The 20478-nt window shown below is 34.5% G+C and overlaps 2 protein-coding genes and 2 pseudogenes across 2 annotated transcripts; 1 reads left to right on the top strand and 3 right to left on the bottom strand.

Annotated features, from left to right (window-relative positions):
• Positions 1 to 3742: 3742 nt before the first annotated feature.
• On the top strand, positions 3743 to 5096 carry LOC121227840 (RING-H2 finger protein ATL16). Its single transcript, XM_041110691.1, has one exon. The coding sequence runs from the start codon at positions 3964 to 3966 to the stop codon at positions 4966 to 4968; it is 1005 nt and encodes a 334-aa protein (XP_040966625.1). The 5' UTR covers positions 3743 to 3963; the 3' UTR covers positions 4969 to 5096.
• A 6114-nt stretch (positions 5097 to 11210) lies between these two features.
• On the bottom strand, positions 11211 to 12115 carry LOC107932781 (probable long-chain-alcohol O-fatty-acyltransferase 5; annotated as a pseudogene).
• Positions 12116 to 16102: 3987 nt separating this feature from the next.
• LOC107932779 (probable long-chain-alcohol O-fatty-acyltransferase 5) lies at positions 16103 to 17363 on the bottom strand (annotated as a pseudogene).
• Positions 17364 to 19006: 1643 nt separating this feature from the next.
• Positions 19007 to 19576, bottom strand: LOC107932780 (long-chain-alcohol O-fatty-acyltransferase). Its single transcript, XM_016864875.2, has one exon. The coding sequence runs from the start codon at positions 19574 to 19576 to the stop codon at positions 19007 to 19009; it is 570 nt and encodes a 189-aa protein (XP_016720364.2).
• Positions 19577 to 20478: the final 902 nt, after the last annotated feature.

The following is a 20478-nucleotide window of genomic DNA, read 5'->3' as shown; positions in this document are numbered from 1 at the left end:
TTTCGTTCCCTTTCATAATATTATTATATATATTGGTATATATATGTTCTTTAGGTGCATGTGTTCCTCAATATTTATTTTATGTACATATGTAAATATTATGAATATATATTTAACATTACTAGTTATATATTTTTATTATCTTATATATCTTTCTAATACCATTAATATTTATATATACATATTTTACATATATACTCTTAATTATTTTCATGTGTATATTCATCGTATTCTCTTTACGTTCTCGTATTCAATGCTAACATTGCATTTGATCTTGCATGCGCGGTTATTATTTTCCAATATCATTGTAATATTTGTTATTTGTTTCAAATATGTTTATAGTTCTTCCATTTATTTATGTTTATTTCATATCAGCTTGCTTCACATTATTTCGAAAAATTATCCATGTTTTCTTATTCACTTCAATAATCAAGGAAATGTACCGATTTAACATTAAGTCATCGAGTTCATCGCTATGTTGGGTGAACGTCAATTGACTCGTGTTAAAACGGCATATCCTTCTCAAAAACCGGAATAAACTAAAATCCCTCGTCCTCTTTTAATTGGATCACGACTAAATTTTAATATTGAACTCGTATTTTTAAAAGTCAAGACAACACGTGTTTAGGAGATACCAATTTTTGGGCGTCGCGAGGGTGCTAATACCTTCCTCGCGCGTAACCGACTCCCGAACCCTAATTTTTCTCTGACTTTTAACGTAGACCTTAACTCGGCCTTTTCCTCGTTTTTAAAGAAAAATCTAATAGGTGTCCGATCACACCTAGAAAAAGGATCGGTGGCGACTTCCGGTTTATTTTAAAACCAAATTTCAATTTCCAATTTCCTAATAAATCGCCACAATTTAGCGACCCCAAACCAAAATTTTTACGTCGCTACACGTCCCTTTTATAGGGTCTTGTTGACCATTGTTTTTTCAATTTTATTTTCCAATTAAAAAAGATAAGATGTTAAAATGGATTAATTTTTCAAACTTGTAAAGACTTGAATCTCATTGTTAGTCCTCTTTAATAATAATTTTATTTGTTTATCAAAATTTTGAAGGTTATCAAAAAAGAAATTACTACATATCTATAACAATATTTGAGATTTAGATGATCTTTTAATAAATTTTACAAATATAATTTTATTTTATTAAAAATTATTTACATTTATTAAATATTTTAATGAAATAATATATTAATTAAATTTTATTATATTTGAAATAAAATTAATTTACTAAAATTTGAGATAAGAAATTGTTATAGAAAACAAATTTAATAAAGAGTATATTTAATACTTTATTAATTGTTATGTTATATATAGAAAGTTGTTACAAAAAGAAGAAAAATAAAATATAAAAATAGGCTGTACAACAAAATTGATTGTTATAATGAAATGCTATTATAAAAGTACCATTGTAGAGAGGGCTATTGTCAATGTTTTAAAAGCCAATCTGATGATCAAATCATTGATGCCCGATTCAACTTATCTAACAATCGGTCCTATAATTATAAATAAAAATAATTTTTTATTTGTTTTGAGTGATTTACTTCAAGATTAGTTTGAATTTTTAATCTAACCGATTTAATTCCAACAATAATAGTATTATTATTGTGTACTAAAATGTCTAAATTTATTTTAGGACATTTGGAATTTGAACGTTAACTTTTCCCAAACCGTGTCGCTTAAGTTTTTAATTTTTATGGTGTAAACACAAGGTTGATTATAGAAGGTGACCAATTTATTCTATTTTATTTCATTAATCAACAATTAATTTTTTATAAAATATTTAAATATATCAAAATGTTTTATATAAAGATGTCTTTAAAATATTAAGCAAATCATATCTCGATTGTGTAAAAAATAATGGTTAGAAGTAGAAAATCCTTTGACTTAAATGCAAGAGTTCAAATCTTATGATTTTGAAACTTGCTTGTCTTTGCATATATGAACATACAATACTAATTTTTAATTTAATTTAATTGATTTATTCAATTGTAGATTGAGTTTTAATTTAATTAGTATTAGTATAATTGTTAGTGTAGGAGGATATAGGTTCGAATACGCTGAAGCGCATGCATTAAAAAAAATTTATTCAATTTTTAATGTTTTTTTATCTATTAAAATTTTAAAATAATTCAATTTTAATTTGATGTGACAATTTTGTTTATAAAGAAATATTTGATGGCTTGCATGTGACTTTTGAAACTCTTTTTCCTTTATTTATGATTGATGATGATTGACAAAACTAATATGAGTGTGTATGAAAAGTCAAGGACTTCTTAGAAAAAGCATTAATCCTTATACTTATACATCCCAAATTAATTTGATAAATGCCAACCTTTTCTATTGATTCCAATTAATTGTTTTGCTTCAATTATTACTACTATTATTGGGTAGCCTTAATCATCACAATTTTATTTGCTTGTTTGTTTATTTAGAAAGAGCAATGTTAAATAAATAAAAATTATTAGTTTAAGCATTTGAAATGTGAACAAAAATATCGAAGGTTTTTTTTTCTTCTACTATTCGTTAATTACTTATCTCAAACTTTATTTTAATTTTACAAGTTTATATCTAATTAGGATGATGTGGGTTCGAGTGTGCTAAAACGCATTATCTTCCTATTTATAGGTTGATGAGAGGCTATAGATAATCCTAAACATTATGTCAAGAAAAATAGATTTAATCAAAACCTAATTTAATCCATGGACTAGCAAAAAGAAATAAATAAAACTATGTTTCTCATTTGTCAGTTCAATTCCAAAGGAAATATTTCAAATAAAAAATCTTTAAAAACATTAGCTGAATAATATATTTTAACCATAAATATCCTAATAATTAATTAATTAATATAGGGATTAGTTCAAACTAGTCGCTACAATAAAGAGACTTAGTAGGTACTTTACCCATATTCTTGGTCCCCAAGCTTAATACATGTCAAACTCTATAATTCAAAGTAGTGGGCCAATCCTTTCGATTTTAGTCCCCCAATTTTTCTATTCCCCCGTACCTGCTGTCACTTAATTAATTAATTAAACAAAAAATAATTTATTTTTTAATTCACAATAATCGATACACCGAAAGTCTGAAAACAAGTTTTTTTTTTCCAAGCCAGAAAACTTGTCGTGGAAACTTGATAGAAAAATTTCACACCAACTACGTACTCACATTTCAGACCCTATTTTTTAATTACTTTCCCTTAAAATAAAGTTTCCTTTTTCAAAAATTGGTCAAAGTTTATAAAAAATCCCTATATTTTTATGTAAAGTTCATTGTTGTCCCTCTACTAAAAATTGCTCTAAATTAATTCTCCTGTATTAATTTTTTTCCAAATCATGACATCTTTATAATTTATTATTAAATTGTAGATAATATAGATGAAATATATAATACTCAACTAATTTACCCATGACTTGATCCGGCTTATAAAATAACCTAACTATCCCAAAAAAATTATGTATTTTTTAAGCAAGAGATGATTAAAAAGTGCACTATTTTTTTTAAGATGGTTGAGCTTTTTTATATGGGTAAATCAGTTGGGTAAAATACATTTTATTCAAATTCACGACAAATTGTAATAATGTTGTGATTTTAATAAAATTTTAATATACAATGACTAATTTGAAACAATTTTTAATAAAATGACTAAAATGAACTTTATACAATAATATAGGGACTTTTAGTTACCTTAAAAAAATCCATTTAATTCAACATATAATGTACCCATTTTCTTGTCCCTAACACCTCCCTCATTTATAGCCCGCCTGGTTTTTTCTCTTTTCTTTTCCCCCTCTCTTCTCCATCTTCTTCCCTTTTCACATGTCTCTTTGATTGACCCCCTTTTTGCTCCTCTTTCAATGTGTAAACCTTTGTATGTTTGATTTGTTTTGAAGATCCAAATAAACCCTTTTCTCTGCATTGCTTGAACTTTGAACAACTTGTTCTTTTCCGTGTGTTTAAATGGATCTTGTGACCAAAATCCAATCCTCACAACCACTTTCACCAATCACAAGTCCAGGTAAGTCAATCTTAAGCTCACATTCCCATTCATCTGATACAAGTTTCCCTATCATAGCCATCGCTGTCTTAGGAATTTTAGCAACAGCTTTCTTATTACTCAGCTATTACATCTTCGTCATCAAATGTTGTCTCAATTGGCAAAGGATTGATCTTTTAAGACGGTTTTCTTTATCACGAAGACGACCCGAAGACACTTTAATGGTTTATTCGCCGGCAACGGAACAACGTAAAGGACTCGATGAATCGGTGATAAGGAAAATCCCGATATTTCAATTCAAGAATGAAGGAGAGAGTTGTGAATGTGCGGTTTGCTTGAACGAATTCAACCAAGACGAGAAGCTAAGAATAATTCCGAATTGCAGCCATGTTTTCCATATAGATTGTATCGATGCTTGGCTTCAAAACAATGCTAATTGTCCACTTTGTCGAACGAGTATATGTATATCTAATGATCGGTTCCAACTTGACCCCATCATTGCTCTGAGCTCAACATCACGAGATCCCAATCCGTATAACGAAGCTGTCATTAGTGGCGATGAAGATTTCGTTGTGATTGAAATAACTAACAACAACCAAACAGGGGATGGGTCAATACCCGTACCGGTGTCGGCTTCGCCATGGAAGATTGAGCTGCCGAAAAAAGAAACAAGGAAGTACCGTAAAGGGAGTAGTATGGGAGATGAATGTATTGATATTAGAGATAAAGATGAACAGTTTGTGATTCAACCAATAAGAAGGTCAATTTCAATGGATTCATCGGCGGATCGACAGCTATATTTAGCGGTACAAGAAGCTATAAGGTTGAACGGTGGCCGGCAAGTGAGTGAGGTTAGCCCCATTGAAGCTGGTTGTAGTAGTAATAGAGTGAGAAGATCTTTTTTTTCTATTGGTCATTGTAGAAGGTCTAAAAGTAGTGCACTTTTACCTGTTTATTTGGAGCCTTAAAAAAGAAGAAGAGTTTTTAGGGGTTTTTCTTTTTTGCGTTTTTTGAACATAAAGATTTAGGAGAGTTAATTAAATTTGTGAGATAGAAATGTTTGATTTCAAACTTATTTAAAAAATTGATTATTTTATTTGAATTTCTCTATGGGGTTTATAAATTATAATTGTTCATGGAACATTGGGTTCTCAGTTATATACATATATGATTATAAACATCATTATCGATTGCTTAAACAAACAATTCTATTTTATAAAGTACTTATTAAATTTTGTTTTACTTGGCCGATTGAGTCTTAACTCGATTGGTATGAGCATTATTATTAGTGTAAAAAGACATAAGTTCAAGTACATTTATCCTCTTATACTATTTAAGGGTTACAAAGGATATATGAGTAATTATAAGCATTATATCAAAAATATTTCTATGAAATTGTATAATTCAATTTCAATCCATTTAAATTTTTTTTTTCTTAATTCACCTGTAAGTATCGGAAGTAATTACTTCACGATTGCTTGAGCTTTATGAAAATGGCAGAAAAGGGTCGGCTTCAATTCAATTCAGAGAATCCGACAGCTACCAACTTATGTTACTAATAATGTTATGGTTGTTGAAGAAGGAATATATGGTTTGCTCTAAGTTAGTATGTCCTAATTTTTTCTCTTCAAAGTACCCATTAAATTTCCAGCCTGTTAGAATTCACTCAATACTTATAGGGATTAATATAATAAACGGTAAAATTTCTGCAATAAAATTACAGTTTAATTTTAAAAAATAATTTCTGGATTCGTGGACTTTTCTGCAAAATTGAGGGTGCTTTGAATGTCATTGGCGTGGTCAAGTCAAGGGGTGTACTATTTATCTTCCACCTCGTAAAAATCTATATTCCAGCTCAATGTTTCGCCATTTTCAGTGACAAAACTGTTCAAAAAATAAATGCTAAGAGATTCAGATGGGGGAAAGAGTTGAAGACAATGAAATAATTTGCAATTTCTTCAAAATAAATAAATAAATAAATAAAAACCCTTAAATGTTGCATTGCATTGAAGATAAATGGTTAAAACATTATCATGTTCAAAGCACCACTCTTTTGGAGAGATAAAAATTACATATCTATATATTTTAATTACTAATTGTTACGATAAAACAATACTGTTGCGGAAAGGATCGATTCGAGAACTCCGATATGACTACAAGTAAATTGACCGGAACGAAAAAATAAAGTGAACACAAGGATTTACGTGGTTCGGCTTTAATGCCTACGTCCACGGGCAGAGGCGAAAAGAAATTTCACTATAACAAGATGAAGATTACAAGTGTTTTACACTCAAGACACAACCCGAGAACCTCACAACTCTCAACCCCTATAGAAAACCCGAAAGCTAAAATCCTAGCTTTCAAAGAACAAGCTTTGCTCTCTCTTGGTTTGGGATGATGAATATGGCTAATGAACCTCTCTATTTATAAGAGAGTTCAAGGACATAATTGTCCAAAACTTTGGCAAAGATTTGTGGTTGAAAATGGACACCAACAACCATCCACTAATCCACTACCACCAACAACCCACTACCAACAACAACAATCCACTACCAATTTTAAGCCATTTCTTAACAAATCTCCACCTTGGCTTGAAATTTACCAAGCTGAACATCATAGTGAATTCCTCGAACTGGATCACCTCTTCCAAACGCCTCTCTGGTGCTAATCAATCCCGAATACCTATCAAGTCCAAGCAATGCTTGAACTTATATGCAGGGATCACCTTAGTTAACATATCTGCAGGATTCTTCTCGGTAGCAACCTTGCTGATAACAATGTCACCTTGCGTAACATGTTCCCGAACAAAATGATATCTGACATCAATGTGTTTGGTCCGTTCATGAAACATCTGATTTTTAGTCAGATGTATGGCACTCTGGCTATCGCAAAATACAACAGTGAAATCCTGTTGTAAACCCAAACTGCTTACTAGACCTTTCATCCACAATGCTTCTTTCACTGCTTCTGCTAACGCCATATATTCCGCCTCAGTCATAGATAAGGCTACGGTAGACTGTAACACAGCTTTCCAACTAATGGCTCCTCCAGAATAAGTGAAAACATAACCCGTCAGAGATCTTCTTTTGTCCAGATCTCCAGCATAATCAGAGTCCACATAGCCCGTGACACTGCTAGTGCAGTCACTCTGATCATATACCAAGCATAAATCTGCAGAACCTCTCAAGTACCTGAGAATCCATTTCACGGCCTGCCAGTGTTCCTTGCCAGGACAACTCATGTATCTGCTGACCACACTAACTGCATGTGAAATGTCTGGACGAGTGCAAACCATTGCATACATCACGCTTCCAACTGCACTCGAGTATGGAATGTGAGACATTTGCTGCTTTTCTTCATCAGATTGTGGTGACAACTCTGCAGAGAGTTTGAAATGTGGTGCCAACGGAGTACTCACAGTTTTCGCTTTATCCATGCCGAAGCGTTGAAGAACCTTTTCAATGTAGTTCTTCTGCGACACACGAAGCTTGCCCGCCTTGCGATCTCTGTGAATATCCATGCCCAAAATTTTCTTGGCAGCACCCAGATCCTTCATCTCGAACTCACCACTCAACTGCGACTTTAACTTGTTGATTTCCGACATGTTTTTGGAAGCAATTAACATGTCATCAACATACAGCAACAAATAAATGTGCGAACCATCTGAGAGCTTCCGATGATAGACACAAGCATCATAGTCACATCTTGTGTAACCATGCTGAATCATGAAGCTATCAAACCGCTTGTACCACTGCCTTGGGGATTGTTTCAATCCATATAAAGACTTCTTTAATAGACAGACATGGTCTTCTTTACCAGGAACTGTAAAACCCTCTGGTTGACGCATGTAGATTGTTTCCTCGAGCTCACCATGCAAGAACGCCGTTTTTACGTCAAGCTGCTCAAGTTCTAGATCAGACTTGGCCACCATGGCAAGTAATACACGAATGGAAGAATGCTTTACGACTGGGGAGAAAACTTCATTGTAGTCAATCCCCTCTTTCTGAGTGAAGCCTTTAGCAACCAATCGTGCCTTGAATCTAGTTGTTTCAACCCCTAGGATGCCTTCCTTTTTCTTGAAGACCCATTTGCAACCAACTATCTTCTGGTTACTTGGCGGCTTAACCAACTCCCAAGTATGGTTCTTGTGAAGAGATTCTATCTCCTCACTCATAGCAATTGCCCACTGTGCCGACTCATCACACGTGACAGCCTCATTATAACTGGAAGGTTCTATACCAATGGACTCCGCCACACTGAGCGCGAAAGACACCAGATTAGCGTAACGCGGATTTGGTTTGATTTGTCTCTTCGTTCTTCCAGTGGCAATGCTATATGGTTTTTCTTGAGGTGACTCATCTTCATCGGAATCTTGCACCTCAACTTGATCATCCTGGACTGAAGTACCTTCCGTAGGAATTGGAGCGTCCACCTGACACTCCACCTGCTTCTCAACACCGTGATCTCCCATTCTATCTGACTCCTCCTTTTCCCGGGAATTTGTGGTGGATCGAAGCATGGATGACTCATCAAAAGTCACATCTCTGCTGATGATGAACTTGGACGAAACCGGATCAGGACACCACAACCTGTATCCTTTCACCCCTTGGCCGTATCCAAGAAATATGCATTTCTTCGCCCTCGGTTTGAGTTTTCCCTCATTTACATGAGCATACGCAGGGCAGCCAAACACTCTTAAACCAGAGTAATCAGCAGGAGAACCAGACCATACTTCCTCAGGAGTCTTCAGCTCAATAGCTGTTGACGGAGATCTGTTAACCAAATAACAAGCAGTATTAACAGCTTCAGCCCAAAATTCTTCACCGAGCCCAGCATTTGATCGCATGCAACGAGCTCGCTCCAAGAGAGTTCTATTCATGCGTTCTGCAACTCCATTTTGTTGTGGTGTTCGACGAACAGTGCGGTGTCTCACTATTCCTTCATTTTTGCAGAACTCATTGAATTCACCTGAGCAAAACTCCAAGCCATTATCCGTCCGGAATCGCTTGATCTCCTTTCCTGTTTGATTTTCGATCAAAGCTTTAAATTGCTTGAAGTTGATGAGAACCTCATACTTGCTCTTCAGAAAATACACCCAAACCTTTCTCGAGTAATCATCGATAAAGGTAAGCAGATATCTGTAACCACCTTTAGAAATTGTCGGAGAAGGCCCCCAAAGGTCAGAATGGAAGTAATCCACTGTGCCTTTTGTCTTGTGAATCCCAGTGCTGAACTTTACCCGAGTCTGCTTACCGAAGACGCAGTGCTCACAGAAATTCAACTTTCCTGTACACTGCCCAGACAATAATCCTCGTTTGCTTAGCACCGATAAGCCTCTCTCGCTCATATGCCCGAGCCGCATATGCCATAACTTCGTGGTGTCAGAATCTAGATCATCTGATGATGACACTCCCGCAACACCTGTAACCGAGGAACCATCGAGGAAGTAAAGGCCCCGCTCCAAATTACCACGTATCACAGTCAAAGCACCCGAGAATACCTTGAGAACTCCACCTTCAGCAGAGTACCGAAAGCCTTTCTTGTCCAACGTACTCAAAGAGATCAAATTTTTCTTCATTTCTGGAATGTGCCGAACATCAGTTAGAGTTCTAACAATACCGTCAAACATCTTTATACGAACTGTGCCAATCCCCATGACTTGACATGCGTGGTCATTTCCCATTAGTACTGAACCAGAATGCTTCTCGTATGTTGAGAATGCATCTTTCGAAGTACTTATATGAAATGTAGCTCCCGTATCAAGAATCCATCTCCCACCAGCGTAAGAGTCGGATACTGCAAGAACGATCTCGGCATCACTTGAAGAATCTGCATCAGCTACATTCGCACGATCATTTTGTTGCTCCTGTGATTCTGATTTCTCCTTCCTTTTCGGACAATCTACCTTCATGTGCCCGTACTTCTTACAGTAGTAGCACTGTATTCTCTTCTTGGACTGCGATCTAGGATGGCTTTTACTTGAACTTCCACCCTTTGCCTTGGATCTTCCTCGAGCAACCAAGCCTTCGCCTTCATTGTTTTCGACCACCTTACCAGTGATTTTCTTCCTCAACTCACTGGAACTTAAGGCATTTTTCACCTCCTCTAGAGTCAGGTCATCACGACCGTACATCATTGTATCAACAAAATTCTCATACGAGGGAGGCAAAGAACACAAAACAATTATTGCTTGGTCCTCATCATCGATTTTGTTATCGATATTATTCAAATCCATGATAATGGAATTGAATTTATCCAGGTGCTGGGAAACAGGTGTACCTTCCTCCATCTTCAGGGCATAGAGTCTTTGCTTGAGGTAGAGCCGGTTCGTCAATGACTTCGTCATGTACTTGCTCTCTAACCGGAGCCACAAACCGGACGCGGTTTTCTCATCCGCTACTTCTCGTAGCACTTCATCTCCTAGACATAGCAGAATAGCACTATGTGCTCTTTCTAGCATGTCATCCTTTTGCTCTTCCGAAAGCGTGCTTGGTAATTTATCTTTACCAGACAATGCTTTTAGCAATCCTTGTTGAACCAGCACTGCCCGCATCTTGATGCGCCATAAACTGAAACTATTTTTCCCGGTAAATTTCTCGACATCATACTTAGTCGATGAAACACTTGTAGCCATAATTTGGAACCTTTGAATGAATGATAATATTTTCTTCCTGATGTGAAAGATCAGACAAAGCTGCAGTCACAGGGCAATTCAGAAAATATTATCACTCCTTCAACTACGCTCTGGTACCAATTTGTTGCGGAAAGGATCGATTCGAGAACTCCGATATGACTACAAGTAAATTGACCGGAACGAAAAAATAAAGTGAACACAAGGATTTACGTGGTTCGGCTTTAATGCCTACGTCCACGGGCAGAGGCGAAAAGAAATTTCACTATAACAAGATGAAGATTACAAGTGTTTTACACTCAAGACACAACCCGAGAACCTCACAACTCTCAACCCCTATAGAAAACCCGAAAGCTAAAATCCTAGCTTTCAAAGAACAAGCTTTGCTCTCTCTTGGTTTGGGATGATGAATATGGCTAATGAACCTCTCTATTTATAAGAGAGTTCAAGGACATAATTGTCCAAAACTTTGGCAAAGATTTGTGGTTGAAAATGGACACCAACAACCATCCACTAATCCACTACCACCAACAACCCACTACCAACAACAACAATCCACTACCAATTTTAAGCCATTTCTTAACAAAATCCTATAGCCCACGCCCCGGAAACCACTGGGTGCAACCTCATTTTCACAGGCACCACCTTCTTTACCAGCACTTCCACCGCCACCGCAACCCCATGTAAGATGAAAAACCATGTCATCTCCCAAGTAGGAGCCACACGAGTCACGTAATAATACATCAATTCATGCATCAAGCCGGAGACGACGAACACGGTGATGATCGCGGGCAAAGAAGTCCACCTTGATCCGACCAAACGAGTAGAAATACGGCGCATGGGGTAATATACGGTTGGTCGTAGAATACTAGTAACCATAAGGTTCCATCTACGACCCCAAAAATCTTGTAGAGAGGTAGTTAAGTAGGGTTCATTGAACTGTGGCTCGATCTCGAGCCCAAACATGGCTCGAGCCGGGATTGAGGCCAAGGCTAGGTGAGCTCAAGCTCAATGTAGACATGGGCACCGTACATTGCTAGAACTACATTTTTATGGAGATTTTGTTTGTAGCTATAACAATGGTAAAGCAAAGCTAATATTATAACTTTTATAGCAAACAAGATTGATATTTGGGGTGGTTTAGATTTGTTTTGAGATGGGGTTTTTTGTTTAAGTTTAATGGGAAGAGAAGCTAAGGAAATGAAGTGAAAAAGGTTGGACGGTGGTGGTGAGAGCGGTGGTTGGTCGAAACAAAAGAGGAGCTTGAAATTAGCTAACCAAGAGAGGAAGAAGGCGGTGATGCCAACGAGATGAACGGAGGAGATGGTGAGAGGGAGGTAAAGGAAGAAGATGAAGATTGGGGTTAAAGAAAAAAGCTTGAAAATGCCTTTGGGGAGCTTTGATGATATGTAGTAACAATAACAAAGGGAAATTATAGCTAAAATCCATACCTTGATGAAATTGTAAAGTTCGTTCTCCATTCGTTGATCTTTGGATCTTTGATAAAGATGAAGTTTAACGTTTAATATTTATAAGAAATGTAGTTAGACTTTACTTAGATCGAGAACCATCACGTTAAAATATGTTCAAACTTTGCAATTTAGTCCATAAATTTTATTTAGAGGGATTCAATCATTATATTTTTTAAGTTTCTAAATTCAAGTTCAATTGTTAATACTATTGAATTTGAAATAAATAAAAAAACTCACTTGATAGCAATTTAACTAAAAAAATAACGTTATAATGAACCTAAATTTAATAAAATAACCTTATAGAAATATTAAATTTTTAAAAATAAAAATACAATGACTAAATTTTAATTTTACGAAAAATATAGGACTTATTATATATTTTAACCTATTTATTTTGTTTGGATGGGTCTCTTCTGAGTTTTCATAATTTGATATGATTTGAGTTCTCATAATTTAATTTGATTTGGTAGGGTCATAATTTGGTTTGGTGGTGCGACAAGAATTTAAATACTAAATTTATTATTAACTATAATTTAATATAATCAATTTTAATTTTTTTAATTTTTGAATTACTTAGTTTTAAGTCTTGTATTTTATAAATTTTAAATTGCAATCTTGACTTAAATAATAACAATTAAATATATTTGGTTAAATTTTACTATTACTTCTGAACTAACGTAAAGTTGTAGATTTAGTCCAAGTTCTCTAATTCGAGCACCTTTAGTCTTTATAGTTTTCGAATTTTAAAGTTTTAGTCTTGACACAAGTGATAGTCGTTAAATTTATTAGTTGATTTTTTGTAAATAATATGTAAAAATAACAAATTAACATGACATTACAAATATGATAATTTGTTTGATTACAGTAGTAATTTCAAATTTTTTTTAAAATATAAATTAATTTTATAATTTATACATAATATAATTGATAGGTACAAAATTTAATGTGTATTTAATTTTTCTAACAAATAATGTGCACTTAATTGAATGTTGTAGGCCAGGGTATGTACTCTAATCATAATGAATTTAGAACTAGATTTTTATTAAATTTATATTATTTGTCAAATCACTCTAACATAAATGGAAAAGTTAATGTTCGTTCACTCTAACATAAATGGAAAAATTAATGTTCGTTAACTTTTGTTAACTTGACATATATAAATTGCCACGTGATGTCATATTGGTAATTAATTAATTTTTTAATTTTTAAAAATTCAAAAAAATATTTTAAAATTACAAAAAAATTATATTAGAAATATTTTTAATTTTTTAAAAAAGTAATTAAATGTTAACGTGGCAATCCACGTGTATGTCACTTTTGGTAAAGTTAACAAACATGAACTTTCCCCATCTATTTTGAAGTGGTTTGTCAAGTGGTAGGTCGACTGCTTTTTTTTTTTTCATTTAAAAAAATTAAATAACAAGTTTTGTTTACTTTTTAAATTTAATCTATGTATTTTAATTTTTAATATAATATAATATTTTTAATTAGTCTAAATAGTTGATATAGTTAACTCTTATAAAATATTATGTGGTTCTATATAATTTGAATACAATATGAGTCCTAGAGACTGGCACCCAGATTTCTAATTCTTTTAGATTTGCGTGTCTTTTTTCTTTTTCTTTTTACATTATACCACAATGGTTAAATTTCAATTTTAGCTTCTAGACTATGCTAAAACTTGAGAATATACTTTAGCTTTTGACATGATTTGGTTCATCTACTTTTATAATGTCATTAGTTAGTCTATTTCAATCAAAATGCTGATGCCAATTTTTCTCAAGAATACTATTCGAACAAAAAAATTTATTTTATCGTGGAAATTTTGAATAAGTGTTTTTTAGGAAAAAAATCATAATAAATGTTTTCAACAATACTTTTGTTCTTATATGACTATCAAGTGAATAGTTTAACAAAGTTTAAAATTTCACACCAAAGAATTTAATAGAAGAATTTCAACGGTGGTAACAATCTCTCGTGGAGCTCTCATTGTAATGAGAGGACAAAAAAATGGTAGCCTGTACATTTTTCAAGGGTCAACGGTTACTAGTGCAACTGCAATTACTAAAAAGGAGCCAAAATCGTCATGACGAGAACCGACATGACGTCGTGACAACCCGACGTGATTCTTTCTCTACTGATTCCGATTCAATCAAACTTTAGTGTCACAAGCTGAGTAAAAAGCCCGTGACCATCACACACAATGCATCTCATGGAGGTCTATCATTGACAAGGGGATCATTTGGCCCACAAGAACTGACCCAATTCAAAGAGTTGTTAAAGTAGCTTGTCAGATTGAAGCCTGCGTGACCTAATGATGAAGATATGACAACATAGACTACCTTGGTAAATAGGGAAACTTATATTAGAAGATTGAGGAGAATCATATCTTATAAGATTAGATTGGATTTGATTATGTAAATTGATTGTGTAATATTGTAAATTCCTAGATTTTAGGGATAAACTAATCTTATCCGTCAATATAACTAGATCTTGACCTTCAATTTTGGGGGAGCTCAACTATAAATAGAGAGCCTCCCTCTCACTTGTAATTCTTTCCATTCTTTATTGTTTCTTGTATTCTTTGAGAGAAAGTAATACAATTGAGAGCATTTACTCAAACACCTCTCGTGCATAGCTTTCTGTAACTTTCTCTTCTTTTGGCTATGTTGCTTTCGCTATATAAATTGGTGCCTTGAAGAAATTCTTTATGAATCCTTAATTGTTTGGTGGTTAAGCTAACTTAGGCATGTTTGGAACGAAAGGATTGCTTAATGCTGCATGGAACGCGAGACAAAAGTTCTAGCCCCATGGAAAGTGGTATCAAAGCTTTGGTTGTAAAGGCACCATCGAGATGTCGAAAGAAGTTGCCGATTAGAAGTGGGCCAAAAAACCAATCCATTTGAGGGGTATGTTGTTATCAGTAGAGGAACGAGTGACCTAAAAATAGGTCTAGTAGTTTTAGGTAAGTTTACCGGGTTTCGAGTGAAAATTAAGAGTTAATCGAGTTTATTAGTAAATTTTTAGTTAGCTTAATTTTATTTAAAAATCGGGAAATAATATTCCGGAAAATAAAAATATTTTTAGAAAAATTAATTTTATAGTTTTAAATAATTTTTGGGTAAAATAAATATTTAGGGTCAAATTAGAATTGAAAAATAAATTAAAATTGAGGTTTAATTGAGAGAATTTAAAATATTAATTACATAGGACTATTTTGCAAAACAAGGGAAATACTTGAGTGGTTTTATGATAAATTACCCATATTTTCAGAATTGGGGGGGGGGGGAAAGATTATTTAGTAAAACAAGGGGATTGTGGGATTGTGGGAATGGCCTAATGGCAATTTCCCCAATTTTTTGAAATCAAGTGGGGGTTCTTCAATTCAAGAATGCTGCAGCCTCCTCACTTCACACATGGTTCTCACTCGATTTCTAAATGTTTTCTCTCATTTTTCATTTTCATTTTTGAAGTCCACATATCAAAGATTAGATCTCATTTTTTATTCTCTCAAAATTCTTTCATAATTCTCCAGAAAATATTTCCAAATTTGAGAAAAAAACTCATATGAGTTCTTCAAAGATTTTGATCCAATGTTCAATATTGGTGATTTCAAATCGATTGAAGGTATTTTCTCAACTCTAAATTTATTCTAAGGTTGATAGCAAGGCGAGTTTGTGAACCTTGCTCGAAAAGCGAGCACGCGGACTCAGCTCGCATACACCTAAGGAGTTCACAAAAAGGGTCGGGTGCTCCACAGGCCACCTAAATACGTGTCCAGCAGGTACGGAGCCCGTCCAAAATGTCAGTCCCAAGAATAAAAAGGACCGCATGCTCCGTAAACACATGCCTAACAAACCTGGAGTTCGCAGAGAATGTCAGTACTAAGGACAGAGAACGTCAGTATCAAAGGTAACAGAGTCAAGATAAAATAGTGAGACCCTATCATTAGTTGTAATAATATCTGTAACAATATATATAAATACCCGAACACTCCTATTATTAATACAAGATAAAATATTACTGATCAAATCAAAATTTTATTTCAATTGAAAATGTTTTATTATTACACTACGAAATAAATTCTCAATTAAATCCAAATGAAGGGATAAAATTGAGCCTCAGATATTTAAAAAAGAAAAACAATGACTTTTTTAAAATTAAAATATATTCAAAATGGAAGCAAACCCTTTAAAAGATCCATCAACTTGCAGTACTCTCCTATGGTCTTCTCATCTAAGCCATTCCTCAACAACTGCGGGAAAAACAACCAAACGGCAGTCACCGCTACAAATCCCAAAGCCAACGCCCCGGAAACCACAGGGTTCAACCTCACTTTCTCAGGCACCACCTTCTTCACCACCACTTCCGCCGCCACCGCAACCCCATGTAAGATGAAAAACCATGTCACCTCCCAAGTAGGAGCCACACGAGTCAAGTAATAATAAATCAATTCATGCATCAAGCCGGAGACGACGAACACGGAGATGATCGCCGGCAAAGAAGCCCACCTTGATCCGAGCAAACGAGTAGAAATAAGGCGTATGGGGTAATATACGGTTGGCTACGACCCCAAAAATCTTGTAAAGAGGTAGTTAAGTAGGGTTCATTGAACTGTGGCTCGATCTCGAACCCAAACATGGCTCGAGCCGGGATTGCGGCCAAGGCTAGGGTGAGCTCAAGCTCAATGTAGGTATGGACACAGTACATTGCTAGAACTACATTTTTATGGAGATTTTGTTTGTAGCTATAACAATGGTAAAGCAAAGCTAATAGTAGAACTTTTATAGCAAACAAGATTGATCTTTGGGGTGGTTTAGATTTGTTTTGAGATGGGGTTTTTTGTTTAGGTTTAATGGGAAGAGACGCTAAGGAAATGAAGTGAAAAAGGTTGGACGGTGGTGGTGAAAGCGGTGGTTGGTCGAAACAAAAGAGGAGGAGCTTGAAATTAGCTAACCAAGAGAGGAAGAAGGCGCTGATGCCAACAAGATGAAAGGTGGAGACGGTGAGAGGGAGGTAAAGGAAGAAGATGAAGATTGGGGTTAAAGAAAAAGCTTGAAAATGCCTTTGGGGAGCTTTGATGATATGTAGTAACAATAACAAAGGGAAATTATAGCTAAAATCCATACCTTGATGAAGCTGTAATGTTCAATCTCCATAGGTTGATCTTTGGATCTTTGACGAAAATGAAGTTTAATGTTTAATATTGATAAGGAATGTGGTTGCGTTTTCTTAGATACGTGCATAGACACGTTCAAAATTTAATGTGTATTTAATTGAAGGTTGTAAATAGGTGTATTGCCTCCAATCATATCATAATTAATTTAAGATACATCATTATTAAGTGGATATTTTTTTATTTTAAAATATCACATCAGTGAATTTAATAGTATTAATAACTAGATTTGAATTTTTAAATTCGAAAATTAAGGGATTAAATTTCTAAAAGTAAAAATATAAAAATTAAATTTTAAATGTACGAATATTACAAAGATAGAGTATATTTAAATATTCAAATATTTACTCCACTTTGACCTTTTCATAATAGTTACCTTGTTGTTGGTTACTTTGAACAACTAAACTAGATTGGTACTAAAACTCTTAATAGTTGTAATTTTGAAGTTGATTACGTGCATATCATTATGGTAGATGATGATTCATATACATTATTATGGAGAGTCATTGGGTGATGATTCTGAGAATTCCGGAGATCGATAAAAAGTCTTCTTGACGGGTTTTAACAAAGTGTTTATAGGTAATAAGGGGATATTAACTATATTTGGGTAAGGGAAACGATTGTATAATTCATAATCTTTGAAGTAGGTTCCCTGGAGGGAATTTGGATGCTTGGTCATGATGCGTTTTGTTTGCACGTTGATAATGTGTTTAATCGACATGTTTTTAGTGATTTATTGTAATTAATTTTGGACATGGATGCTACTATTTCGATACTTTTTTTTACCATTTTCTATACTAGTACAATGGAAGTTTGAAATGTTAGGGTACGAGTTGCTTTCAAGGTTATGTACTTGGTAAGGGTTAGTCGTCGTGCTAGTCTCTTAATTAATTTATTATTACGGAAGAATTTGGAGATTTGAGATTGTTTCTCGATCTCTATAACTAATTTATCGATTGGAGGAGAGAATCCATTAGCTGGGATCAGTTCAAAGTCGAAGTCATATTTGTGCCTAAGGCTAGATTTTTCATTTTATCGGTTTATTCATTTTTTATTTTGTTTTATTTATTTCTATTCCATTCTATTTTTTATTTAATTTTTTTGATTTGTTTTATATTTTGATTTATAAAAAGTTACAAAATAATTACTAAACTATTTAATTTTGTCATTTTGGGTTCCCAGCTAGCTATCATAAAAATAGAAATGCCCAAAATCCAAGATAATTAAGTGACTAAAAAAGAAATTTACTAATAATTAGATGACCATTTTATAATTTTTCATAGTTGGGTGGCCAAAAAGAATTTACTGATTATTGAGTACCGCAAAACCCTTGCTATAAATTAAGTGCAGGTGTGTTAATTAGCATTGTGTTTGATATAGGTTTTTATTGAGGCAAGAAAAATGGGTAAAGTTAGTGAGAAACTTATGGTGTATTGCTTGGTAGCAATCTTTGTGGTCATTGCAATGGTGGAAGGAGCTAAAGGGGCAACCATATGTAACATTCCATTGAGTAGGTTGAACCTTTGCGGGCAGGTGGTCACTGGGAGATACCCTCCACCACCGACCAAACAATGCTGTGTTTTGATAAAACATGCCGACTTGAATTGTCTTTGTAACTTCAAGGATGCTCTTCCTGCCTTCAATATAATCGTCACCATGATTCCAAATGAAGGAATTTAAATGGCTTGATTTTTATTTATGATTTTTTTCTAAAATTACAATGATATTCAAAATGGAAGCAAACCCTTTATAAGATCCATCAACTTGGAGTACTCTCCAATGCTCTTCTCATCTACACCATTCCTCACTAACTGCGGGAGAAACAACCAAACGGCAGTCACCGCCACAAATCCCAAAGCCAACGCCCCGGAAACCACCGAGTGCAACCTCATTTTATCGGGCACCACCTTTTTCACCACCACTTCCGCCACCACCGCAACCCCATGTAAGATGAAAAACCATGTCACCTCCCAAGTTGGAGCCACACGAGTCAAATAATAAAAAATCAATTCATGCATCAAGCCGGAGACGACGAACACGCCGAAGATCGCCGGCAACGAAGCCCACCTTGATCCAAGCAAACGAGTAGAAATACGGCGTATGGGGTAATATACGGTTGGTCGTAGAATACTAGTAACAATAAGGTTCCATCTACGACCCCAAAAATCTTGTAAAGAGGTAGCCAAGTAGGGTTCATTGAACTGTGGCTCGATCTCGAACCCAAACATGGCTCGAGCAAGGGTTCCGGCCACGGCTAGGATGAGCTCAAGCTCAATGTAGATGCGGACACAGAACATTACTAGAACTACATTTTTATGGATATTTTGTTTGTAGCTATAACAATGATAAAGCAAAGCTAATATTAAAACTTTAATAGCAAACAAGATTGATCTTTGGGGTGGTTTAGATTTGTTTTGAGATGGGGTTTTTTGTTTTGGTTTAATAGGAAGAGAAGCTAAGGAAATGAAATGAAAAAGGTTGGACGGCGGTGGTGAGAGCGGTGGTTGGTCGAAACAAAAGAGGAGGAGCTTGAAATTAGCTAACCAAGAGAGGAAGAAGGCGGTGATGCCGACGAGAGGGGCGGTGGAGATGGTGAGAGGGAGGTAAAGGAAGAAGATGAAGATTGGTGTTAAAGAAATAAGCTTAAAAATACCTTTGGGGAGCTTTGATGATATGTAGAAACAATAACAAAGGGAAATTATAGCTAAAATCCATACCTTGATGAAATTGTGAAGTTCGTTCTCCATTTCTTGATCTTTGGATCTTTGATTGGAAATGAAGTTTAATGCTTAATATTGATAAGGAATGCAGTTTACTTTACTTGGATAAGTGCATAGACACGTGTAAAATTTAATGTGTATTTAATTGAATGTTGTAGATAGGTGTATTGCCTCCAATCATATATATCATAATGAATTTAAGCCTACAATTTGTTAGTTGTGAATTTTGGTTGGACATGATAAATATAGTTTTGGTTGTGTTTGATTAAAATAGTGATATAATTTTACGAGTGGTTTTTTTATTTTATCTTAATAATTTAGCTTAAAAAATAATTAATCTAATGCAAAACGTGACAACATCTATACTTGTTATATTTCAAAGCAGACAAATGAGAGAAGCCCAGTTTGTCCTTTTCATAATAGTTCCCTTGTTATTGGTTACTTTGACCAACTGAATTAGCTTGGTACTGAAACTCTTA

This window comes from Gossypium hirsutum, chromosome A04 (genome assembly GCF_007990345.1).
Source record: "Gossypium hirsutum isolate 1008001.06 chromosome A04, Gossypium_hirsutum_v2.1, whole genome shotgun sequence".
NCBI classification, from domain to species: Eukaryota; Viridiplantae; Streptophyta; class Magnoliopsida; order Malvales; family Malvaceae; genus Gossypium; species Gossypium hirsutum.
This window is presented reverse-complemented; position numbering and strand designations above follow the sequence as displayed.

Bases quoted from the DNA above. Each gene is read 5' to 3' on its own strand.
- LOC121227840 (XM_041110691.1), top strand. From the start codon at position 3,964: ATGGATCTTGTGACCAAAATCCAATCCTCACAACCACTTTCACCAATC.
- LOC107932780 (XM_016864875.2), bottom strand. From the start codon at position 19,576: ATGTTCTGTGTCCGCATCTACATTGAGCTTGAGCTCATCCTAGCCGTG.